At 38.6% G+C, this 26,771-nt stretch overlaps 1 protein-coding gene across 3 annotated transcripts in view; it reads left to right on the top strand.

The window, feature by feature from the left end:
• MYO16 (myosin XVI) overlaps positions 1-26,560 on the top strand; it is a 363,109-nt gene extending 336,549 nt beyond the window's left edge. For all 3 annotated transcript variants that reach the window (XM_021415119.1, XM_021415129.1, XM_021415137.1), the window contains 3 exons: positions 753-911; positions 7,420-7,511; positions 22,931-26,560. In XM_021415119.1, coding sequence (XP_021270794.1) covers positions 753-911; positions 7,420-7,511; positions 22,931-23,164 — 485 coding nt within the window. In that variant the 3' untranslated portion in view covers positions 23,165-26,560. The remainder of the gene's footprint in view (positions 1-752; positions 912-7,419; positions 7,512-22,930) is intronic.

Here is a 26,771-nt window from a genome sequence, read left to right on the forward strand (position 1 = left end):
GGAAGTGCAGTGAGACCATTCCTGGTCTTGTCTCCCAGTCCTCTCAGCCCTCAGTCAAGGAGGAAAGAAGAGAATTTTGCCCTCCTCTTTGGGGAAATACTCATGCACTGTATGCAGCCTGTGATCTATTCCAGGACCAGGGCTCCTTGTGATATCTTGAAGAAATTTAACTAGAAGCAATGACTTAAAAATCCAGAATGTTATAGAAAGTGGCAATTGATGGCTGGAAAACCCTGAGGCAGGGAAAATAGTGCCCGTGGGGAGACCTTGCTGGTAGGATTGTTGGTACTTATGGTTTTGTGTTAAAGGCTGTCTCATGTTTCGAGGGAGGAAATGAAAGAAAACAATAAAGCCACGTTTTAGCTGTTATTGTTATGACCTAATGTGATGACAGCAGTATATGAACTTCTGTGACATCGAATAGAACCTAAAATAGAGGCAGTACAAACCTGTGGGGTTTTATCAGCTGATGTATGTGTGAAGAGAAACAGTACAAATAAAATTTTGTTAAAGCGTTCAATTTCATAAACTTTAAATGGCTACAGGTGGAACACTGGCAAAAAATAAATAAATAGAAAAACCCTGCAAAAGTAATTTACTTGAACCTTCCACATTTATCACTGGTCTAGTGAACTGAGTGATTAATGAAATTGATTTGATAAAGTAATTTGGTTTCTCAGAGTTAATTGTGTCTATTTCTGTGTGAAAGCCACTAGCAAATAGGAAGCTGACAAGCCTTTTCTCTGTGGCAGGTGCTGAAACTAACCTGAACTTGAGGAGCAGAGAAGATCCAAATGCGTCGGATACTGGATCAGAAACCCAGGATAAAAATGCAAATAACCATGGAACTCAGTCTTCTAATCCACTGTCCAGTTCTGTGACTGCTGAAAATGGAAATTCGGTATCAAATGGTAAGCATTTTTTAATCCCAAATCTCTTCTAACATAAAATTGCTGAAGTGCGCCTTTCAATGAGCTTTTAAAGATACAGTCAAGCTGGAATCTCCTGAGTTGTGAAATATCTCTGTTTCTGGAACTGGCTTAACTTTGTATGTATGAACTGATAAGCCCATCTGCAATGAAAGCTGAATGTGAAAAAAATAAAACAGCTTCTTTTGAGGAAGTTGTAATTACCTCAGCTCTAAGTCTGTAAATAGCCTAAGGAGAACTGAGATTTGAGGCTTCTGATTCTATGATCAATAAAAATGGAAGAGAAAATGGAAAACCAGAATCTCCCACTGGTGCTATTGCGTTCCTAGTGAATGGCAAATTGTGTGTAATTCCAACAAAATTATCAAAATGGTGCAAGAACAATGACCAAATGAAATCTTTCAAGGTCCTATAAGCATAATGCTAAGGATATAACATCTGTATTACGGAGAATCAGAAAATATGATTACATAAATATGAATATAAAATGAGACAAAAAGAATATTAATTTTGGTGGGATGTGGAGAAGCAGATGTGTAAATATATGTGTGGCGCTGCATACAGCTATCTTCCTACCAAAACCTTAAATCTAAATATGGTTTGCCTAAATAGAGCAGTTGTATTGCTTTTAATGCTAAGGGTGGAGGTACACATCATATAGAATATAACTGGTAGCTTGAGAATGAAACTGGAAAAATCAAAGGGATAATATACTAAGTGAAATACTACATTTTGTTTCCCAAATATACTATCCTTAAAAAAATTCAAAAGCTGGAGCTGTTTAATATCCATAGGTTTGAACTGAAAAATCAAGTTTATCAGAAGTATTTCATTTTATGTTCCAGCTATGCTTTGCTTAAAAAATATGCTGGTTTTGAAATGAAAAAATCAAGCTTTATTACTTGAAATGAAGCATTTCAAAATTAAATAATTCACTTTTTTTTCCAGCAAAATTCATTCTGCAGTTGTTGGCCAAAATAATTCTTCATGCTCTTTCTGATAATCAAAGGAGAAAGTTCATCCAGTTTGAGAAGTTATAGGAGTGTAGAGGTGCATTCATTCCTGTGTGGAACTGGGAACACACTGTAATAGAATAAAAAGGCATCTTTGTCCATTATAACTGTGTCCCCATTTGCATCAATACAACAATTTAGGGAGGAGGGAGTGTATTTTCCAAATGTATAACAGTCAAACTGTTATATTAACACAAAATCTGTGGGTAGACCAAGACTTTGATTCCTTTCTATGTAGGATTTTAATCATATATACTGATGTCCTAATGGGACCTGTGGGAGATCAGGTTTTTTTTAATAAGAGCAATCATTTTATCCCCAGATCCCTTAACTGGGATTTTAATCACAAGAGCTGCATTTCTTTCAGCTTAGAAATGAAGTGATGCTTTATGTTTATAATTTGTGATGATTATAGTTAAGTTAGCAAATGATCGCAGTTACTGAAATAAACGGTCGTTGCTTGAGTAGAAGGCCAACTGGTAGGTGAGATGAGTGCTTATAATTGTGTGAAGTTTTTTATTAGTGTGTTTGCCACCACTAGTAGCCAGGGCTATTCATATCGATAACACACTGCACCTATTATGCATAAACAAATTCTTTTAAAACTATATGTAAATGGAAAGTTTAATCATAAAGATGTAATGTTGTGCAGTGGAATTTTCCAGTAAGGTATTTTTTTCCATTGGGAAACACCACTTCATCAAACTCAAACTTTCAATGGAAGGTTGCTAATTTTGACGCAGCTTTCATAAGGAATGATTTTGGCATTCACTGTATACAGTGAGCAGAAAAAAAAGTCCTTTTAGGTCTCTCAGTATCCCACTGGGCAAGGAATTAACATTATTTGTGGTATTTTAAGGTTCAAATCTACATTTTGCCTATCAGGGTGTTGTACAAATGTTATAAGCTTTAGTTTTACCCTGACACAAAAGACCAAAATGAAAAAAAAAAAATTTGTGGTATAGAATTCTGCTTTTCGAGATAGCATTAACAATAATTGAAAGAATTAACAAAACAAAATTTTCAGTGTATTTGGATTACATGAGTTGAAAAACACCTTTCTTAAAAGTAAAAATACTTTCAGGATTCAACTTCAACATCTTGATTTTGAAATCCATGTCTTTTTGGATACCTCTAGGCCTATTGTAGGGTACCAGGGGGATTGGACTCGATGATCTCTTGAGATCCCTTCCAACTCCTGTGATTCTGTGATTCTACGATTCTTTGATTTTTGAATGTTCCAGGAGATATTTTCCTGTAAAATACTTTCTCATTTTTATTACTGTATACATGATCCCTCTAACTTTTCAGTGACTAAAACTTGAAATGTGTTATTAATTAGTTGATGCTGAGATTACAAAACTTGTGAGCATAAAATAATTTGCTTCCCATTGCTACACAGTGGAACTGTATAATTTATTTTTCTCTCTTAGAATGAAAACCTAGATTTGTGCAACATCTCACAAGTTAGTATAGAAAGCTATTTCTTAAATATGACCGGTCTTTGGCTGTTAAGAATGAAGCAAAGTGTCAGCACCATTTCTCTGAAGCATAAGTCACTATGGTCATAAGAATAATCATCTTGACCGAGATGTTAATCTTATGTCTAACCTGATGATTCTTTAGAAAACCATTACTAAGCAACTACATACTGGCTAGCTCAGCTTCCAAACAGATTAATGCTGTGTTGCTCTAAGAAGCTGTCTTTAATTTCTGGCACTGCTGTTAGCCAGGAATTTTGGTAGAAGTTTCTTTTTCATTTTATATAATGTAATCCTCTTCTTCTTTTTGTCTATAATATTATTAGTAACAGCTTTCTGCAACTCTGTATTGTGAACGTGTGACTTGTCTTCTACAAAACTTCCAAATTCACCAGACTTCTATTCCAAAAGAAACCTTTTTTTTAAACTATTGTCTTGTCCAAACACAAAGAGTAATCAGAAAGCCTATAATAATCTTTTGTGTTACAGTGCTCAAATCTGTGATCCTAAATCTCTCAAAACACCAAAGTGGGAAATACTCAGACACAGCAGTTAAAAATGTTGTGAAATTCATTATTATTTATTTCCACCTTGTACTTAATGGGATATAGAGTAGTGTTTAATTATCATGTGAAATGATTAAACACGACAACTAATAAAGCAGTTGAGGTGACTGAACCTTTGGTTAGTGAAAGGAAGAAATTCCTCAGGTATACATCAATTTTTTACCCACAGTGGAGTGCTGTTGAGGTACTTACCCACTGTGATCCAACTGAAATCTAGAGTTGATTCTGGGTAGATGACACTGCCTGTTTGGACCACGGGAGACTGAATGTGCTGCATCATGCCCAGTGGGCACACAGGCGTGCACTTTGCACTACGCCAAGCATCCAGCTCCATTGTCACTCTGCTGTCCCTCTTTGCTGCTTGTTCCTCTTCTCTTCAGCTACATCTGAGGCCCACTGTTTGTTGTGTGGAGATGCATGTGAATGGAGTCACTGTATAGTTCATGCTGATCAGCTGTCAAGAACCTGACTGCTTCATTAAGAGCCCTGTGCATTATTCTGGTGAGGGAATGAATCTCACCTAACTTTAGCTGCCAAGAAGGTGGCCGTTTTCTCTAAGCAGGTCATCTGTGGGCTGCAGTCTGCTGTATGGTATACTGGAACTTACCACTTGATCTTAGCACAGTAGGCAATGAGTTCTCATCAGCCTAGGAAATCACAGAATGGGAGAGGTGTCACAGCAGACAACCTTACAGATTGTCCCTGTGACACAGGCATGAACACTTACTGTGGATAACTTGAGAATAGTTTAAAGAAAGCCCACTCCTGACGGCACAATTCATGCTCCTGCCTGTACTTCTCATTAACCTGTGTTCTTGTAGTTCTTCCCCTGCTAAACTGATGCTTCCAACCTTGTGCTGAATTAAGCAAGGTCTTATTCAGTGCACAACTGTGGTATCCAAATATTTACTTAGGTGCACGTAAAGGAAAACTTTTAGAGTGCAATCAGCTACTCCATTTATCTTTCCAAATTCCTCTAAACCTCTGCTTGGTCTGTGTTGACATGCTGTTGCGGTACATGGAAACTTTATTTATTTGATAAGACAGCTTATCAAAGTGCTTTTCATAGAAATAGAAAATCACTGATATTCTTAGCTCAAGGCTATCATGCACCATAGATCCTTAAGCGTATTGATATGGTGCAAAAGCAGTATCTTTTTCAAAAGCATGCTACTGGTCTAGGAAATTTTTCATTCATTTACAAGTACCTATAATTGTGCAAATAATTTACAATATATTTTTTATTCAAGTTAAATTAAGAACACATAACATTAAAAGGCATTCTGCATTAAAATGTGGTTAATTTTTTATTATTGTAAAAAAAAAAGAATTGTGTTGACAAAAACAGATTTTTGGAGGGAAATCTCAAAGAAAACCATTTACTTCAAGCTTTTCATTTTACTAAAAATATGTGTTCTTACTCAGGGCAAATTTAATGTTGTAGGGTAGGAGTTGTTTACTGACTTTGGTAAATGTAAGAAAGGAATAGTGGCAATGCATATTTGAGAAACCTAGTATACTGGAGAATGTGAACATCACTTTCCAGTATATACATAATACCTCATGGACTAGCTTCAAAAAGAAAGAACCTCACCTTGAAACAAAGCATTGCTCAAAGCATTGAAAGAACATGCTCAGATGTCCTCTCTGCTTCGGGTAGATCTGAAAGGCTGGATCCTCACCAGATTTGTTCTAGCTCCAGAGCTGCAATCAGGGCTTTGGCCATTTCACTGCTTGTATGTGTCTAAAGAAAGTCCAGGTGATTTGAAGCTGTAGAAGAAGATAAACATTTGGGAATAGTTTACACAAGCTCCATTCAGAAGAACAATACAAAAAAGCATCAGTTCTTAGCCACAAAGCTATGGAGATGCACCAGTAAAAGGGGGAAACTAGAAGTGAGAAAGGAATAAGGATCGTTCATTCTCTTTAAAACTCTTGTTCTGTTTCTCTCACAAAATCAGGTTATTTTATGAAATAATTCGTGCAACTTTTATTTGCATGAGTTAAATCATACATCACTAACCATATAAGATTTAACACTTTTATCAAAAAATAAGCATTTTTAATACAGAAAATAGAGGTTTGGAAGAAGTTTCATCATGTATTTCTATGCTAGTTTCATGATTGAACAAGAAACTGAACAGGAACATGAAACTGAACTATGAGTAGTACAGTATAATCTCATAACTAGTTTATGATTCATTGCATTTGAACTTTTGAATTGTTTCCATTACAGTTCTGTGTATGTTGAGTATAATATGCAAAGAGTGGGGTTCACCTCATTTTTGTTTATCTCACTAATTAGCTATCAAGGCACAGATTCACTTTCTCTAGTTTTAGCCACCGAAAAGGTAGATACCTAGTTGAATCTGACTGTTGATAGAATCATAGAACAGTTTTGGTTGGAAAGGACCTTTGCAAGTCATCTAGTCCTACCCAAATTCAGATTAGATCCATTTGCAGTTGGTAATCTGCTGAGAACAATTCAATTTACACTGTCTCCTGACGGGATTAATCCTCTTCTCCTGAGGGCCAACTCTGGCGAAAGAAGGAATAGTGATTTGCTGTATATGGATGCCATACAAATATAAAAATTTGGAATAAATGCTATACTGAGCAATAATAAAATTGCCAGGTCCCAGACCTTCCATGGTGTCTGTGGTGTGAGTTTGTGAGGAGCTTAATAATGCCTATCGTGGGCTCACTGTATTTCTGTTTCTGCCTTTGCTTCCCTTGATCCGATCTCCCAGATCTGTTGACAGTGCTGTGGGAGTGGTCTTCTCACTCCAGCAGAAGCAATGGGAAGCACCGGCTGTGAGCCTCGCTCTGCGGTCACTGCACAGAGGTGCTTGTTTCTTTTGATGCCGGAGGGTGTGCCTGGCTCTTTCACACTGGATGACTGGTTTTTACATTTCTAAATTTTGGTCATCTATTTCCCAAATGGAGAGTGCACAATAAGTACAACAATTACACAGAAAAGCCCTGTAATACTGAGGAGATGAAGTTGTAAAACCTGGAGCTACTGACTCCCCACATGACTAGAGACATTAATGTGAGAACAGACCTTGAGTCCATTTTCCATTCCTTCTGCATTGCTTCTGTGATGAAAAGGAACCAGGGGAAGAGGAGCTAGGGATTTCCAAACTGCAGGAGGAATCCCTAGCCAGTGTCATGTAGGTAATGTGCCATTTGTAGGCTCTTCCAGTGCAATTTCTGTAAACCAACATACGTACTTATTATACTGTTTATACTCGATAAACAATAACCTTTCCAGCTTTCATAAGCATATAAGAAGTAAATACCCAGGCAAATGTGTGACATTTATCATTCTTTTGTAGTAAAATATGTGAAAGTCTTCTGAATCTTGTGCTGAAATCAACCAATGCATAAATGTCAGGTTACAAAACAAATTATTATTGTTCTTCTTTAGGTGTACCGGAGGAAAATGAATATTCAAGATTGTCAGCCAGCACTACAGCGGGTTCATCGATTCAAAGACATAGGGAGAGCCACACTAGTCAGGTAAAAATGTCATTGGTGGTCTAACGTAAAGAGAGTAATTTTTACTCTCTTATGGATTTATTTTTACTCCATAAGAGAGTAAAAATTCGTAGTACCTGCATGTTAAAGCTTTCTTGATTCGAATCTGTTGGATGTTGAAAAATGCTTCTTGTACAGGTTGGTATTGAGCTAAGGACAGTAACTAATTTATTTTTTTTTCACAGTGAAAATAACCATCTTTGATGATTAAAATCAAAATATCACCATCAATTAAATTAATCTGATATATTTAAATGCTTTATATTAGAAGAAAGTTTTACTCGTGTGCAAACTTCTATATTTGATCCTTCCAACACTACTTGCCAAAAGCTGAACACAATTTCAGTTCAGTACTTCAAAATGTCACTTTTCAGTAAATAGATAGTTGGCAAAGCATCTCACAAATCTTTAAAACATATTCCATGCCATGCACTCAGAATTACATTCAGGGACAGTCCCAAAATGCAACCTTAATAAGAACTGTGACAAGTTTAGAGAAGGAACAATGCAGCTCAGTGATTTTTGATGCAACTGCCATAATGAATAAACATCTTCCAAAATGGTATTGCAAAAAGAAAAAGAAAAAACTCTTCCTCCCACAGAAGGAAAAAAAAAACACATTAAAAAACATTTTTAAAAAGTCCATGCTCACGGCATTTAAAATTCCTAATGTAAAAAGCAATCCTCACTATTTTGAAAGCCTGCAATATATTTGAAAACGATTCGTTTTAATTACAGTTGACATTTCTTAGCATTCCACTGGTGACTCTTAGCAGCATACAACCCTATTGTAAAACTCTTTGCCAGACTTTGGTGCAGTAACCTTATCACTTTAAAGTAATTCTTGTACAGACGTATGAAATAGGACAGATTGTTTCACAGATCTTTAAAAGCACTGATTGACTAATTGCTTTGGAGAGAGAAACAGACACTGATTCCTCGGGTTTCTTGGCTGACACTGTCATTTCAGCTAAAGGAAACTGGTTCGTTAGCCTTCAGGGACTTCTAATATTTATGTATTTTTTGAATATCTCTCTGCTTATTCCTTATTGAAGTGACAGGAGTTAATTTCATTTTTGTCACAGGATCTCAAGGCTCATAGACATCTAGTGGAAGGCTAGGTATTGTGGCTTACTGTACCATCATGTTGTCACATCAGGTGATAACTGCCTGTGTCAGTGCTTGAAACTTTCTCCACAATGCAAAACTACGCACTTAGGGAACAAGTTCTTCAGCTTAGCATCTATTGACATTCATCATAAGAATCAACCTTAACAAACATTTTGGAAGCTATTACCAGTATAGAATATTAAGGAGATACAAACTCAACAGCTTAATTGATCATCTCTAAAATAGAATCTGCTGGAAAAAAAAGCAAGTTCAGTATTGGCCACAAATGCTACTTTTTTTACAGCCATTATTAATTAAAGGTCAGTTTTTATCAGGATGAAAAAAACACAAAAATTGATATAAGATTTTTAAATATTAATAAAATATTTATCATTTTTAAGTTACGCAATGAAATTCTATATTCTTCTGCTAGAAAAAAAAAAGGAAGAGAATTAAAAATAAACCTTGATTCTTGTCTGATTAGAAATGAAAGAACCTATACCAAAAGAAATGAAAGGTCTTACATTTTACAAGAACAGCAAACTATGATTTTTTAACTAATACCTTTCCCTTCGTATTGTACTGTGGCTGCACAGTTGCAGATTTCCAAATGATTATACCTATATATTGCAACAAAACACCATGAAACATGAAGAACTTCACTTCATCTGTATCTGAAGCTGAAACATCAAAAATTGAACCTTGTTTCATGTATTTTAGTTTGTTCTGATAATAGGTTCTTAAGAAATTGTTAGCAAAGAAATACACATATTCTTTCAACAAGCCAGGATGCCAAGTTCCATGTATTTTATGTTTTTATGTACAACAAAATTTTCAAAACATAGACTGGAAAGCTACAGCAAAACAATGTTGCAAGAAATGATATCCAAACCTGCCTTAAAGAAAAGCCTACTTTGCTCTTAGTATCTAAGCCTAAATACATCAGCTGCAACCATACTCAGCTTCTGCAGAAAACCTTTTTGTAATTCTACCGCTCCTATTGCTCCCTGAACAGCAGAAAACTAGGAAACTGCCCCGTCCAAGCTTGTTTTAAAATTACTAAGTTAAAATTACTGAAATGCTGATTCTTTAAAATCTCTTCAGTGATTTGTTTAAAGAGTTTGGCGTCTTCAAATATGCCTGGATCTCTACCCTTGAATTCTTCCCCATCATTTTCTTCCAGAGTCAAAGAAACCACCAAAGTGGAAGGTAGGCTTCTTCTGGTCATTTGTGCCACAATCTTGATAGAATCAGACAATCAGAGAATCCTTTGAGCTGGAAGGGACCCTTAAAGGCCATCTAGTCCAACTCTCCTGCAGTGAACAGGGACACCTACAGCTGGATCAGGGTGCTCAGAGCCCTGTCCAGTCTGACCTTGAGTGTCTCCAGGGACAGGGCATTCACCACCTCTCTGGGCAACCTGTGCCAGTGCCTCACTGCCCTTATTGTAAAAAACTCTTTTCTTATATCCAGTTTAAACCTCCCCTCTTTAAGTTTGAAACCATTTTCCCTTGTCCTGTCACAACAGACCCTTCTGAAGAGTCTATCTCCTTCCTTCTTATAGCCCACCTTTAGGTACTGAAAGGCCACTATCAGGTCTCCCTGGAGCCCTCTCTTCCCCAGGCTGAACAGCCCGAGCTCTTTCAGCCTGTCTTTGTAGGAGAGATGTTCCATCCCTTGGATCATTTTTGTGGCCGTCCTCTGGACACACTCCAACAGGTCCACATCTCTCCTGCACTGAAGACTCCACACCTGGATGCAGTACTCCAGGTGAGGTATCACCAGCGCAGAGTAGAGGGGCAGGATCACCCTGCTGGCCACGCTTCTTTTGATGCAGCGCAGGGTATGGTTGGCTTTCTGGGCTGTGAGGGCACATTGCTGGCTCATGTCCAGCTTCCCATCCACCAGTGCCCCCAAGTCCTTTTCAGCAGGGCTGTGCTCAATCCTTACATCCCCCAGCTTGCATTAATGGAGGAGGGGAACCACAACCCAGGTGCAAGACCTTGCAAGATCTTGCCTAAGTAGAAGATTTTGTTAGGATTAAGAGTCATTTCTATTTAGTCAGGCTCCAGGAAGTGATCCAAAGCATACTGGGGACTTTTTTGGAATTGAAATCATTTAGCAGAATTTAACTAAAACTTCATCTAAAACAAAAATAGCTTTATAAAATATCTCCTTGGTGCTCTGTTTATTTTACATCAATAATTTCCCAGTTCTTTACCAGTCCAGTAGACTCTCTTCTCTGGATAATGTTTATTGTTTCTTCTCATCAATAGCTCCTATGAGGTATTTTTAAAAGATGTAAGCGTACAGGCTGTTGAGATATGTAAGTTCTTTGGCACGTCAGGAACAGCAGCAGGACAAAATAGAGACAACAAAGGGAAGACTTTATCTTTGGCACCTTGCATAAAAGCAAAACAGCCTTGTCTTCTTTTTAACAGGTTCAGAACTGTATTTTTTTATTTTTGATGAAAATATTTTAAAGTTGTTATTAACTTTCACTATGAAGTGGGATGCGGTGTGAGAAAGACACGGTGAAATGAAGAAAAGCAGGCCAGCTAAAAGGCTCCTTCTTTCTTATGTGGGCAGCAAAAAAACAACATGGTCTGTCTGCAAAGGGATAAGATGGACAACGTGGAGATAAAGAACAGATGGGAATGAGGTGCAGATTAAAGACTGGAGTGATAATAAGCTTGTGTGTGGGGCGGGAGTGGGGAGAAAAGCAGGCAGCAGATAAGGGATGATTCAGAGAAGGAAGATTGGAGGAAGTATAAAATGACTGAGAATAATAAATAATATTATGGAACAGGGGATTTAGAAAGAGGAAACGAGGAGTCAGAGAGAAGACAAAAGAACTAAAAGGAAGGTGAAGAAAAGAAGTGGGAAAGAAATAGGTACGCAGCAAAGGTTGGTGGGAGGAAAAGGGAGAGGCACTAAGACATTAAAAAAGTAGAAAGTCATATTTGATGTTCCAGATGTGACATTTGCTTTCATACACGTATCAATGTGATATTTATGTTCCTTGAAATAAAAGGTAATTGTAATAGTCCACCTTCATTTATAGGGTGGCTTACTACATAAGTTATTTCACAGCCATAGAGTCCTAAAGATCCAGAGGAAAAAGATAGAAAAATTCTTATTAACGGATGCCAAGTCTCTTTATGCGGCTTAGTTTTCTCGTGATGGAAAGTTGACTTATTTGAAATCAGGTGTCACATGCATTCAAGCATCCTATGGAAGTACTCCCAGAACAAGACATAAATAAGCAAGCAGCTGCCATTCTAGTAGTGGTTATCCCTTTCTGAAACATGTTTTATCTGTCACATACTCAAAAGGTAGGAGGTAAGATAAAAAATGATGATTTTTTTCACTTAATGTTATATTAAAAAATCTGCAGTCTTATCTCTTCTATTTTGTTTAAACCCCATAGTGCTGGTTGGCAGATTGCAGTAATATAAGAGCCAACACCTGACAATGAAAAATTGGAAATATCTTTTCATATTCATGAAGAATGTATTTATTGTTTCATTACAGCTTAAGCCATAGCCCTTATTTCATGAAATCTCATTGCTTTCAGCACTCTCTCCCCTCAGAAAGAGCTGCATATTCATTATAGTTTCAAGGGCTGCCTTTGTTCCTATTTGATTTAATATTTGTTGCCAATCACTTCTTTTGTTGACTGTTCAAAAGTTGAAAAAAATGAATACACAAGAATGTGATGCATTGCTATCCCCAGCCTGTTGTCACACTTCTTTCTAAACACTGGGCTCTTGCATTCGTTATTAATATCTATTGGGTTTGACTATTAGCTGGAAGTAATCTTTGATCATCTTTCAAGAAAAATGTCACAATCAACCAAGTCTAGTGTAATAACAAAATCACCAACGCCTTTGTAAACACATAACATCCAAGAGAGGACACAGAATGTTTCATATTTATCATCAGTCTGGATCAGTGTAAGTCTGTAAATTGTGTTTTGCTTCATTTGTTTTGACAGCAGTACCAAAGAATTCTCTTTGTAATATCAAATCCAGACAAAAATTGGGACTTATAACACAGTGCATCTTTATTTTTAGAAGCCAAAAATATGTACCTTATGTATTAAATAGTATGAGGTGATACATACTATAAATTCATTGGTAGGTACACACATTGCCGTGTTAATGGTGTTTGGAGGGCAGACACTCCCCTCCTCTGCAAGTACGTCCTAGTTCTGACTGCTGGGACATCCAAAAAGGAAAGTGTAGGTTATCTTTCCCCTTGCTGGAAGGCTGTGACTGTTGAGGAGAAGGGAACATCTTCCTAAACATCCCTGTGCCCTCCTTAAGCTCTGGGGCTTGGTCAAGGTATGTAGTGATTCTGCTTGGGTTTCCACAATGCCCAGTGAGTCGTCATAAGAAGCTCCTTCAATTAGAAGTTCAGTGGGAGGGTGTTCCCCTGCTCCACAGTCAGTACCTGTGAGTTCACGGTTGTAAGTGCCTGGTATGAGAGAGAATAAGTTGATCTCTGTGCCCTTCACTCTCTTTCGTTCACACACTGCCATATGCATGTAGGGTCAGGTGGGATTTGCACAGCTAACAGCCTGTAAATTAAGTGATGTTTGCTTCTAATGTTGTTTGACCATAAGTGGAGCCTTTTTTTTTGCAAGAAAGGGCGATACACAACATTAGGAAATAGGGCTTAATGATGGTTTTTGTAATTGCTTCAAAAGCATAGTGAGAAACATCGTTTCTAACTGTCTGAGGAGATTTTTGAGAACTACACAAAGTGATATCATTGTTGGGCCAGCTGTTCTGAAGACATCTGCAATAGGTGATTTGTTTTCAGAACTCATCTTCAGAAAGGCATAGTTGCTATCTGGAGCATAATCATTTCTTCTGAAGCATCAGAATTGAATTATGAAGATGCTTCTGAAATCTTTAAAGAGCAGTTTATAGTCAGTCTGTCTGGAGAAAGAAATATTGCCTAAGAGAAAAAAAAAAAACAACAATATATTTCAGTAGTAAGTTGAAATTTCAGTCAGTCTAGGAAGGTGGCATTTTGTCGCTGATAACAGAAATCTAGCGTAGAGATAAACTCAGCCAAACCAAATAATAATAAATAAATAATAAAAGCCCACAAGATCTGAATAAATAAGTAAAATCCACCCGTTTTGAACATGTCCCGCTGTATTCCCAGCTCAAGTCATCAGAGAGCTTGAAATGTGTGCCGTCATATATTATTGAACATTCCTTACCTTCTTCCAAAGTTTTTTTGCCAGATTATGCTACAGCCCTACTCAGAATTGGTATACTAACTTTATTTTGCTAAGATATAATGTCAGTGATTGCTGAACGACCTCCAAGCTTTATGAAAGATGATTAGCTTAATTAATCTAGAATGTTGTGGTTCCAGGCATGTTACTACTTCATTGAGGGAAAGGTACAAAACCGAGCTGAGGATCAGCCCTTGCTTTTGCAACTAAAATGTGTTCCTGGGGAAAAAATAATAATAAAGAGAAAGAAAAGCAGCAAGAAGAACAAAAAGAAAAACCCAGGAGTATCCAAGAGCATGAGAGAAAATGAGACAATTTGTACCAGCAATGGAATAGTAATCAGATTAAGAGTATGAAATCTGAGTCATTCCAAAGGTGTGTGTAGCACAGGATTCTCCTCCTGACCAAAACTCCCTTTTCCGAGGCAAAGCGAAGGGGTTCAGAGTGTCTCTGAGAGATGTTCAGGGTACATCCTCCCAGTTTCCAGCAGTCTGTGAGGAAGAGCCTTCTGGAGTTAGTTACAGTAGTCGCCACTGGACTTTTCTTCAATGACCTTTTGAGGAAAATCCTTTCAAAAAGTCAAGCCAAGGGCAATAATGGATTGTTGGTTTTTTTTTTTTTTGTTTTTTTTTTTGAGGCTTGATACTTTTCCAAATGCCTTATGATAGCAGAGGGCTGGAATCAAAGATGTCTATGCCCAAGCAATTTCTGACCTCAGAATATCCCACTTCAAGCATTGCTTGGAAGAAAATTAAATCTGTCTCTCTAAAAATCTAGATTACTGGAAAGTGCTTGGCAGGAGGGAAAACATTTCTTCCTGACTTCTGTGGTGATCCACTGTATTTTAAATACAACGTCTGTTACTTTTAAGATTATCGGCAGTTTTAAGTATTTTAAGTGTCAACAAAGTTCTGACTTCCTTTGGTATGTCATTTATATATCACCTGATCTAAAGCTAGTTTTTTCTTTTGGTATAATAAGAAACTTTAACTGAGACATGTTCTTGTAACAAAGCAAATATATGCCAATGATGGATCTCATTTTTAACTCTACTTAAGCTGGTATTGCTTCTCCAGACCAATTCCAAATTTGTACCAGGCAGTACTGGAGGGCTTTGCCATTTTCTCCTTTCCATTAAATCCATTTGCCATCCATTTGGAGAGTTTTATTTTTGGAGGTAGTAATGCTTCTCCAACACAAAGGAAAATTATCAGCAGTTTAAGAGAATGACTAACTAAAATCAGTTTACCTTTGCATATCATATATCAAGTTATTGGGTCCCGGGGGTCTATATTTACAAAAAAAAAAAACCACAAAAAAAACCAACCCAAAAGCATGTCCCAGAATCCACAATTGGATGAATCTGCTTGGATCCCAGTGGTACATTTGTATTTGGAGATTTTTAATTGGAATTTAGAGGCATGTAAACTCATTAATCATAGCTGCTCTCTAATCCCTGCTGGGGTCTTACATGGCAAATGCAGGATTCCCAATCAAACACAAATTTACATATTGATTTGATTTATGTTGAATGCTTGCCTGGGTTTTTTAACACGCCCTTATTTATCTGTGTGCTTTCCCCTCGTATCTTCAAATGAATATTTTATTGTTAAGTAATATCTAGAGTGACAGATGTTTTTTCCTGATTTAAGAGTTGGTGGAAATCTCTTCCTGATCTGTGATTTTTTGTAATTTAGAACTAAAAGTGAAACATAATCTGTTTTGGTACCTAAAAGGTTAGGAATTTGGGAGGTTGTAGTGTTTCTCCTATAGTTAGGAAAAATATGTTACTTGCGTGTTTGGAAGAAGTCGGCATAGGGGCTTATCAGATGCAAAAGGAAAGCAGAGAAATTTGAAACCATTAAAATGAGTTAGAAACACCCTATGAAAGAGATGCATGCCAGTCACACATTGAATCAGAATGTGCTGCTCTCACTAATAATTGCATACAGCAATAATTCTTTCTAGAATTGCTGAATGAAATTGTGTCTTTAATTGTGAAATGAAGAGTGAGAGCATCCTGATCACTTCAGTCTTTGAAACTGAAGATCCACAGATGACCCACTGGGATTTGTGAACTACTTTTAAGGGCTCAGATAAACATAACTGTGAGTCAGCAATTGGTAGAAGGCTGGAACTTGTTCTGCTTACATTTTTAGGCAGCCTGCAAACTGGAAAAGATTGAAAATTTGGTATTTTTAAGATAGTTCAATTTCTAAGATATAGATATTTATAATAATTTATTACCATGTTACATTTATTACATAATTTACTGTAGATCTTGAATAAATTTGTGAAAGCTAAAATCATTGTCCATATAGACTCAGTCTCCTTGTGGATTCCATGATGGGACCTCAGCTTTGCTAACAGCATAAAACACTAATGGAAGAGAAACATAAAAAAGCTGCAGTAATTAATTGTGAGAATCTGATGACAGTTACTGTGAAGCACAAGCACTGAAAAATCTATTAAAGAACATAATTAGCAATATTTCTCTGAAGGGAAAATACAGACTAGTGACCACCTGCAAATGTTTCAGGGGTCCTAAAATTGTGTGGTGACTAAAAATCTGTTTTCTGTTGTATTTCTCTGACTGTATTCAGGTATGTTGGTAAAACTTACAGAAGCAACTAAAAACAAAACTACAGTAGAACACATAGAGCTCTGCTTTGTGCAGAGAAAACTACTGATGTTTTAGCATCAAAGAATGTAATTAAATGCTTCTTTGCATTATCTGGTGAATATCTGGTAGAATAATCACTGCAGTTGCAAATGACCAAAAAAACTGATTCGAGTACAATACACATATTTATGAAAAAATAAAGTCTACATTTGGTTAGGAGAAGAGCAAAATGAGGTCAAATATTATTTTGTAAATAGAAGAATGTACTGGTGCATATTAATAAATGTGTTAGACAGATGCTTTGAGACTTTTTGCCCTAGCTTGGTGAGTAAGTTGGTGTTGCATCTGACACACAAGGAGAGAATATAAGCTCTTTGTTATGTCTCACTCTTATAAAATATACTCTGTAAAGCTGTAGCATTTAATCTTTTAATACAGAATGAATTTCCTGAGATTCTATAGCCAAATCTGTAAATAACTCTGAAATTAAGTTTAAATGGGCCTGTTAATCTTTTTGTCTGGTGTAGCTTTTTGTCACAAATGATTTTAAAATGTGAAACTTTGAACTTTCCTTAATTAAAATGCTCTATTTTTTTTAACCAGCTTAAGAACTAAAGCTATAATTAAAATAATTTATGGATTTATAGCTACTCGTCTTGATTCTAAAACAAAGTTGAAATCCATTGCCTGCTTTACTTCCTTATAGAGGAACTTTAGGCAGAACTTACAAGCTGGCATCCAAGAAGACAATTCAGGAACTCATTCTCCAGTGACTGGGTAAAACTTAAGTATATATAACTTGGTAGGCACAATTATGCTCTAAATGATTGCATACCCACAATGTGATCTGTGCCCAAGTTCCTACCTCTTGAGCACTACACCCACAAAGGATTCACTCTGGAAGATTTACTGTAGCACAGTTACCACACATGGATCTCACACCTTAGCACAAAGTATGTGAACCGAAGTTCCTTTTCCTTGCACCTAGAGTCTGCCTGTTATAGATGCAGTGTGCTGAGCTCACTCCCAGAATGCAGAAATGCAATCTCTTCCTTAACCTGAAATAAGTCATGTCTCCTGATTTATGTGTGTGCTCTAATCACTAGTTAGTGGTGGAAAGTCCCTTCATGTTTGTCCTGTTGGAACTGAGCCATTGGTACTCCAATGTAAACGAAAATCCATAGTGCGAGGAAGGGAGCACTTTCTTCTGCAGTGCAGGTTTGGGCTGTGAGGCAAAAGGAATGCTTCCTGGACCCTCTTCCCTGAGATGCTCATTGACATTGGTTTTGTTCATCTTGCTATACTCACAGTGGAGAGTGTGGACGTTGCATCAACTGCTTCAGTCTATTGCAATCCATTGAATTGCTTGGCAACTTTTAGCACTTGTGTTTATCACTATCTTTGACACTTTTGGTTTTTTGGCTTGCTTAGTAAGGACTCTGCATACCAAACAAAGGGTGGGTGTTTCCTCCAGATGATAGGGCTGTTAAATGGCTAAGTATCCTGTATGTTTTTCTGGATCAACCATTGATTTTGACTAGGAAAATATTGGTCTGCAGTTGGTACTATCTCTATCCCTTAATGGTTGAAATTGTTTGCTCAATATTCACTGAAAAAATTAGCACTCTTAAATTACTGACTTCCTACACACCTCATTCACCCTTCACAAATTACCTGTTCAGAATATAGAGTAACAATGGAGAAATAGTGCTTGCTGTTTTACATTGTACTTCATGTAAAATAATTCAGCAAATCTCTTCTATAATGAATATGTGTAATAAGTCTTTAGCTTATCATAGGTCTAGTCATGAATGGAAAAAGAGGAAAGATACCATCTTTTTCAGCAGGTGTAATTAAATTAATAGATACAGTTGGCCCTACAGGCTGCCCGACCAGGAAGACTGAATGGATGAGGCCCCCCATAAACAGATAGGAGCAGCTTTGCATTCACAAAACATGGTCCTCATGGGGGACTTCAACCACCCTGATATCTGTTGGAAAGACAACACAGCAGGGCACCAGCAATCAAAGAGGTTCCTGGAACGCGCTGATGATAACTTCCTCTTCCAAGTGGTACAGGAACCCACAAGGAAAAGTGCTGTGCTGAACCTTTTCCTCACCAGTGAGGAGGGGCTGATTAGTAACGTGAAGCTCAAGGACAGCCTTGGCTGTAGTGACCACAGAATGGTGGAGTTCAAGATCCTTAGGGCATCAAAGAGAGTGCACAGCAAGCTTGCTACTCTGGACTTCAGGAGAGCAGACTTTGACCTCTTCAGGGAACTGCTTGGCAGGGTGATGTGGGATAAAGCCCTGGAGGAAAGAGGGGCCCAAGAAAGCTGGTCAGTGTTCAAGGATAGTCTCCTCCAAGCCCAGAAGCAGTGCATCCTGAGAAAGAGGAAGGTGGACAAGAATGCCAGGAGGCCTCTGTGAATCAACAAGGAGCTCCTGGACTTAATTTGGCACAAAAAGAAAGTCTATAGGGAGTGGAAGCAGGAATGGGTTACCTGGAAGGACTGCAAAGAAGTTGTCTGAGCAGCCAGGGATAAGGTTAGAAAAGCTAAAACTCAGAATTAAATCTAGCCAGAGACATAAAGGGGAACAAAAAGAAATTCTATGAGTATATCAGTGATAAAAGGACAGCTAGGGAAGATGTGGGCCCTCTCTGTAAGGAAACTGGAGAAGATCCAGGGAACTACAGGCCAGTCCGTCTCACCTCTATGCCTGTCAAGATCATGAAGCAGATCCTCCTGAAGACCCAACTAAGGCACATGGAAAATAAAGGTGAGGTGATTGGTGGTAACCAACATGGCTTCATCAAGGGCAAATCGTGCCTGACAAACTTGGTGGCCTTTTATGTTAGAGTTACAGTGTCACTGGGTAAAGGAAGAGAAACTGACTTCATCTACCTGAACTTGTGCAAAGCATTTGACACTGTCCCGCACGACATCCTGGTTGCCAAACAGGAGAAAAATGGATCTAATGGGTGGAGCACTCACTGGATAAGGAATTGGCTGGATGGTCGCACTTAGGGAGTTGCGGACAATGGTTCAATGTCCAAATGGAGTCTGGTGACGAGTGGTGTTCCTCAGGAATCAGTGCTGTTTAGTATCTTTGTAGGTGACTTGGACAGTGGGATTAAATGCACCCTCAGTAATTTTGAAGATGACACCAAAGTGAGTGGTGCAATTGACGTGCTAAAGGGAGGGGATGCTATCCAGAGGGACCTGGACAGTCTTGACAGGTGGGCCCATGCCAACTTCATGAAATTCAACAAGGCCAAGTGCAAGGTCCTGCACCAGGGTTGGAGCAATCCCAAGCACAAATACAGGCTGGGTAGAGAATGGCTTGAGAGCATCCCTGAGGAGAAGGATTTAGGGGTGTCAGTTGATGTAAGACTCAACACAAGCCAGCAATGTGCGCTTGCAGTCAGGAAGGCCAACCGCGTCCCGGGTTGGATCAAGAGAAGTGTGACCAGCAGGTTGAGGGAGGTGCTTCTGCCCCTCTACTCTGCTCTCATGAGACCCCACTTGGAGTACTGTGCCCACCTGAAATACTGCCCCATCTGGGGCCCCCAGTACAAGAAGGACATGGAGCTATTGGAGTGGGTCCAGAGGAGAGTCACAAAGATGATCAGAGGGCTGGAGCACCTCCCCTACAGGGAGAGAGCTGGGGCTCTTCAGCCTGGAGAAGAGAAGGCTCTGGGGGCACATTATAGCAGCCTTCCAGTACCTGAAGGGGCCCTACAGGAAGGCTGAGGAGGGACTTTTTATAAGGGCATGTAACAACAGGATGAAGGGAAATGGCTTTAAAGTGGAAGAGGATAGATTTAGACTAGGTATTAGAAAATTCTTTACTGTGAGGGCGGTGAGTCACTGGAACAGGTTGCCCAGAGAGGTTGCAAATGCCCCCTCTGTGAAACCATTCAAGGCCAGGCTGGATGGGGCTTTGAGCAGCCTGGTCTAGAAGGAGGTATCCCTACCTAAAGCAGGGGGTTGGAACTAAATGATCTTAAAGGTCCCTTCCAACCCAAACCTTTCTATGATTTCATTACCACTACATTTCCATTGCATACCCTTCATCCATGTTGAAATACCAGCTTTTTCCAGCATATTTACCAGATCAATGTCATAATGAATTAAGACTTAAGATACTTTTCCATCCTTGTTTGAAAAATACAATGAAAGATCTACACTTACTTGAGGACTGGACTGAGATTTGTCCACTTTGTATACTGGAAAATGACCTACATAGTGAGAATGCTGACACAGCATTAATTTACGGCTTGCATAAGCAGGGTCAGGAAAGTGAAGTGCCTATAAGCTATAAATAGAATGCATTTGACAATTGCCTTGCCCAGGAAAATTCTATTCACTTTTCACCCTGCACCTGTGTACTTTTATGGTTCTTGGAAAAGTGATGAAGCTATCTCTATTCAAGTGGTTTATATATGTACATCTTTCAAAACCAAAAACTTCTCTGTAGTTTATTAGAGTGGCGCTATCCAACTTCAGTCACTTGGATGTGGCCAGTAACTCTTACTATTTTCTTAAAAGTTTACTTAGCTATTTGTGTTCAGGCACCTCTTTATTTATCTCTGATGCTCTTTTATTATGAAACTCTTGTGATGACAGTCTAACAGACTTCTTATGTTCCAACACCTCTCTGAGGAACATGCTTAGCACAGGCTCATGAAATGCCTAATGTTTAGATGCAAATGAGGTGTTTAAATTGTTAAAACTGAATTCAGTTATCTGTCTGTTTTCTAAACTGGGTTATGCCCACAAAAATCTATACAAATCAGCCACAGTGCCTCTCAAACTATACACCTGTTCTGTAGGATAAAACTATCTTGCCTCACTTTCTTGGAAAATTGTTTCAACTTAAAAAGTTTGGTTTGTCTTCCAGTCTTCCTGCTCACACTGGAAAAAAAAAATATATATAAATATATTTGTTACACAAGAAGTCTCTGATACCCTCTAATAATATCTGTGGAGCATTTTGTCTACATTTGATTCGCGAGGATGCATTGGTGCAATTAGTATAAACAAAAACAAAAATGTTTTTGATTTCATAGAGGCATACAGTTGTCTGGGATGACACCTGTATATGAAATACACTTGAATGACATCTATCAAACACTTTTCACTTTTCTTCTTAAAAACATGGAATTTACAACTGTACTTGAAATTATAATGTCTTCCATTAATATATGGGTTAATACATTTCTCTTTTAAGTATCAGCCCGCCAAAAATTAAGCAAGTTTCTAATAGATCTTCAGGCATCTCCATGTAAGGGTTCCTTCCTTCTCCAGTGTAGCACGAATGGAAGGTCTGACTTGCACAGGATGCATTTGGAGCACCGTTATGAAATCAGGGTAAACCTCTGAACCCCAGTGCTGATGTGAGGCCTTGTACAAAATAATCACTGCAGAAGTTAAGAAGAAGAGAATAGCTTCTCCTAGGCGGATTGTGAATCTAGTTCAGAACCGTTTGGCTGCTTCAGTATGAGTTTATAAATATATTCAAGCTGACTGAAACTACATTTTAAGTCATAACATATAGTCTGGAGGAAGACAAATGCCCATCCCAATTCTAAGGATAATTAATCTCTTAATGGTAGCTTTATTAATTTCAAGCAGCAAAACATGTTATAGTTCCTTGGCTATGGTTACTTGGGTGCTTACGTTTAGGGGAGAATCCTTGCTACTCCTACAGCAGCTATCTGATCTGTGTAAAAGCTATTTCTGAATATAATGGTATTATATGAGAACAGTTTTAAGACCAGATGGTTAGAAATACAGGCACTCGTCACAGTCTGTGATCTATTTTGTGTATTTCAAAGGATTGTGTTCATGTAGCCTTTGCTGATGCAAGGGTGATTTTGCCATTCATTCCATTTTTGGTAGCTGTTTCATACAACTTCACTTCTGTGGCTTTCAGACGTGAGATTGAAGGAAGACAATTCTAAGTCATTCATCTTCCTTATTTTTAAGGCAAATAATGGTAACTAGGGGCGGGAGAAGCAAGTTAAGCACAGCTTAAAGCCCTTCTGAAGGAGAAGATTGCTTCAAATTATTAACAGTGTTGCTTGATCTCTTTTCTTTCAGCTGTAGTACAGATGATCTTTCCCTCAGCAAAAGTGTAGAACTTGAGTGCTTACCTGCATGCATCTGTTTATTTCTTTAATTGTACATATCCGAATGGGAGCGCTCACCAACGATTCACCATCTCACATGGCTAAGCCAGGGCCCACTATGGCAGTCTCAATATTTCAGTTCATCATCCTTTTAGAACATGTGAATAAGCTGCTCCATGGGGTTGTTTGCACATAATAGTTGTGGTCTGTAGGCTGGAAGGTGTTTCACACCAAGTGCCAAGAAAATTAACATTTTTTATTATTGTTCTCACTAATAGGTTATTCATCAGCTTAGACTTTCTGAGAATGAGAGTGTGGCTCTGCAAGAGCTTCTAGATTGGAGGAGAAAACTGTGTGAGGAGAGAGAAGACTGGCAACAAATCTTGCACAACACTGAGCAAAGAATCACAGCCCCACCTCCACCCCCTTGTAAAAAACCAACGCTGCTGAAGAAGGTGGAAGATGCCTCCTGCAACAGACTGTCTTCAGGCATATGGGACACCACCATGTGATCAGAACGTGTGTGTTTGCAGACAGTTAGGAGTGAAACCATCTCATGCCTTCAGTCTGCACAATCAGCAAGTTTCCTTCCCTCCACAAAATGTGCAGGGTTTTTTTACAAGCAGTCCTTCAAGAGCACAGGATGGAGAAGCTACTTAAATCTGTCATGTGTGCGTGTATGTGTGTTTGTCCTTTTCATATGTATATATATACACATATGCATATATCTGTGCATCTATATGTATGTATGCGTGTATATGTATATATATAAAGTGACAAACTGCACTATAAGTACTTCATTTTAAGGTACAAAACAGTCACTTAGAGTTTTCCTGTGGACAACGAAGAAGCTACGTCAAGCAAGTGGTGGCAGGGAGAAGTGACTGACAGGCATTTTAGAGAGATCAGGAAAGTCTGTGTGCACACTGTACAGCTGTTTTATATAGGATAAAAATATGATGTTTCTTGTTCCCTAATGAATGGTTTTATTATATTACATATATGCATATATATATTTCTTTGTAGATGTCTGTGTTCTATTGGAGTTGCAAACCTGAAGTTTATTTACATGTTTATTACTGGTGTTTTATAACTTTACGCAATTGGTGCTGTTGTTCTTTCTTCAAAATACAGGTAATAAATTCAACACTCACATTTTTCTTTCATAGTTTATCTTTAACACCATGCCAGCCAGTTTCAGCACTGTGTTGTTTGTTCAGAGCCAGCGAAGTCCTTTCTGAAGTCCAGTCCTGACATTCTTGAAGAGCTCCTATTTGCACGTCTTGTTTAAAGGTCTTCATGCTCAAGAATTAGAGAGCATGACTTGTTTTCTGAGAACTTATCTTTCCAAATGGGTGAAATGTGAATTCTATGGTTACATCTCAAATCTTATTCCGTTCTGGGTTTTGTAAAATAATGAGACACTCATTTAAATTATAAGTATGGTTTGAAATTCATACCTGATTATGCGTAAGGTCAGGTGTCAGTGGAAAGATACATAATGGTAATGAGGTATGAAAATAGGGCTGCGATTTACTGTTAAAAGCCAGAAGGCTTCATTGAGATAGGTATATCTAAGGATTATGCTCTTATAGTGGCACAGTGATGCATTTATGCCTTGAATTTTGAGTAATGAAACAGTTTCAGAAATTGAAGCACACTCATTGGAGAACATGAGTTCTGAGCAGTAATGTTAATTTGTGAAAAACATGCTGCTAGAAACTTGTTAGCTACTGCTTAGCAGCCTTTGAAATACTGCTTTGTCACTAAAGGGAGTAATTGATATGTATACACAGATATTTTGTCAAGGTATTCTAAATTCTTGGAGCATGTGGACCCAGTTTGAAGCACTCTTCTTAGCTGTTTGCCCCAGATCCAGGAGAAAGTGCTTGTAATTTTGCAAGTGGATGTAAAACTAAGAGAAGCAAGATTTGTAAATGTGAGCTCACCTTGTTTGGAAGGTGCTGGGGAAGGAAGACAATCTGCACAGAGATGCAGGTTCTTCTGCCATGTTTGACAGGCACTTCAAGCAGGATGAATGGGAAAAAGCAATCCCGTGCTTGTTTGTTTGTTTTTATTTACAGAGGAAGCAGCAGATCTCAAATTGTTCCCGGGAGTATCATCAAGCTGTAGGCAGAATTAAGTGCCTTCTCTTGCTGGAGATTAAAACAGACGTGTTGAGTGGACAAGGAAAGGGAGACAACAGGTTAGCTCTTAAATTAATTATGTGCTGTCTGGTTTCTGATACTTAGGGATAAATATCACCCAGCACAGAATATTACAGCCACAACTGCAGAAGTGCTCTCTTACACACTGTTGAGAAGCAGGGATTCTGGGTTCCGAACCTTGCCTTCAGCTGATGTCAATGTCCCTGGCATGGGACCACTATGGGGTTGTGCAGGAAACAGCTCTCACCTGCTGAACAACCACAACAGGACAAGGCATGGCCTGGAAGAGTTGAGGTTTCTGCCTTTTTGCTCTGATAACCAGGGGCACACAGGGCACTCTCACTGCCCTGTGTGAGTGCAAAATGAAATGGCTCAAATTGGATGCAAGAAAGCTGATTAACCTGACTTGGGTACTACACAGCTTCCAGGATGCAAGTTGCTGTCTCTGCCTCGCCCATCATTGCTGTACATAGCCATAACAGCATCTACCCAGCTAGTTTAGCCATCCTGCACACCTCAGTGCTCTGAAACGTGCAGATGTGCCCGCAGTCTTATCTCTGCTCTGATGGGCCTGGCAAATAGCCCTCCCATAAGCTCTGCCACACCGCTACTTCTAATGCCCACTGGCTGGTTTGGCAGCTGCTGGCAGTCAACCCAGGGCAGCATGGAGTACATTTAGGGCAAGCTGTAGAAGCTGCTCAAGAAGCCAGCTGAGATCATGTCAAGATCTCTGCTGCTGCAAAGAGCTTGCCACCAGTCACCAGGCCAGCGGTGTCAAGGTAAGGTTTTGTATCTCCAGACTGCACCTTTGTCATCGCTGCATTTGTAACACGGAAGGGCCCAGAGGGCAGAGAATGCACTTGTCAACTGGAGTTTAAAATGGAGTTGTGTGCATGATGCGATAGGGACCAGCCTCAGCTGCAGGAGCTCTGTAGGGGTGCTCTACCGAAGTCTGTATTGCATCCTCATAGAGCAGTGTGGAAGAACAGTCGCTAGATTTGCCAGCAGTTCCAGCAGCGCTGTTACACAGGTGAGGCCAGTACGAGCCTGATGCAGGCAGTTTGGATCTCCACTAGGCAGAGCCCATCCTGCCTCCCCTCCTGAAAGCCTTTGTTTTGTTTTTCACCAACTTGGGTAAGGAATATATCTTCTGGGGCTCTTCCTTAGAGCACGGAATCACAGTGCAGTATGACAAACTCAACAGCAGAAGAGATGAGACCTTTTTCTTTCGATTTTGTTACTAATTTCAGGGTATGCGATGGCCAGCTTTTGACTTGGGAGGGTTTTTCAGGATGTTCATTTAAAATATAGTACTATCGGAAAAGTATTTGTGTTAAAACGCATTTAAAATATTTCTCTAATGGCAGCAAGACACTCCAGAGTGTGACTTATGATGTCATAATTCACACCTCGTGTGTTCACTGGTCCCTTGGTCTTTGGCCTCACGCCTAACAATGCAATTGGTGGGGAATTATTGCACCATAATTCACACCCTACTGTGTCTTATTGCTTAAATAACCATACTCTCAGAGGTGTCTTAAAACTACCATTGAAGTTTATATTGTGTATCAAAGTGTGTTTACAGGGCTGGGAAAATATACTATTGGCATTTTGAAATGTTGAGAAGTAGTTTTAGCAAACTGTACAGCACTTATAAATTCATCTCCCCAGTGGAGTACACACCAGCCACTCCCAGTATTTCTTGAGTATATGGAGTCCTCTCTTGCACATTAAAAAATACCGTAGACAGGAAAAAAAAAAGCCTTATGAATTTAATATTCTAAAGGGAAACATTAAACTCTATGAACATGCTAATGTCCTTAATATCCAATGAGCAATCTAAAAGGTATTTATATTTGCAATAAAGCAATTTCAGGAAGCTGGGGTTATCATCAGATAATCGCTCCTCCACACTGTGCCTTATTGCTTAATTTTTAATATGTGAAACAAA

This window comes from Numida meleagris, chromosome 1 (genome assembly GCF_002078875.1).
Source record: "Numida meleagris isolate 19003 breed g44 Domestic line chromosome 1, NumMel1.0, whole genome shotgun sequence".
NCBI lineage: Eukaryota > Metazoa > Chordata > Aves > Galliformes > Numididae > Numida > Numida meleagris.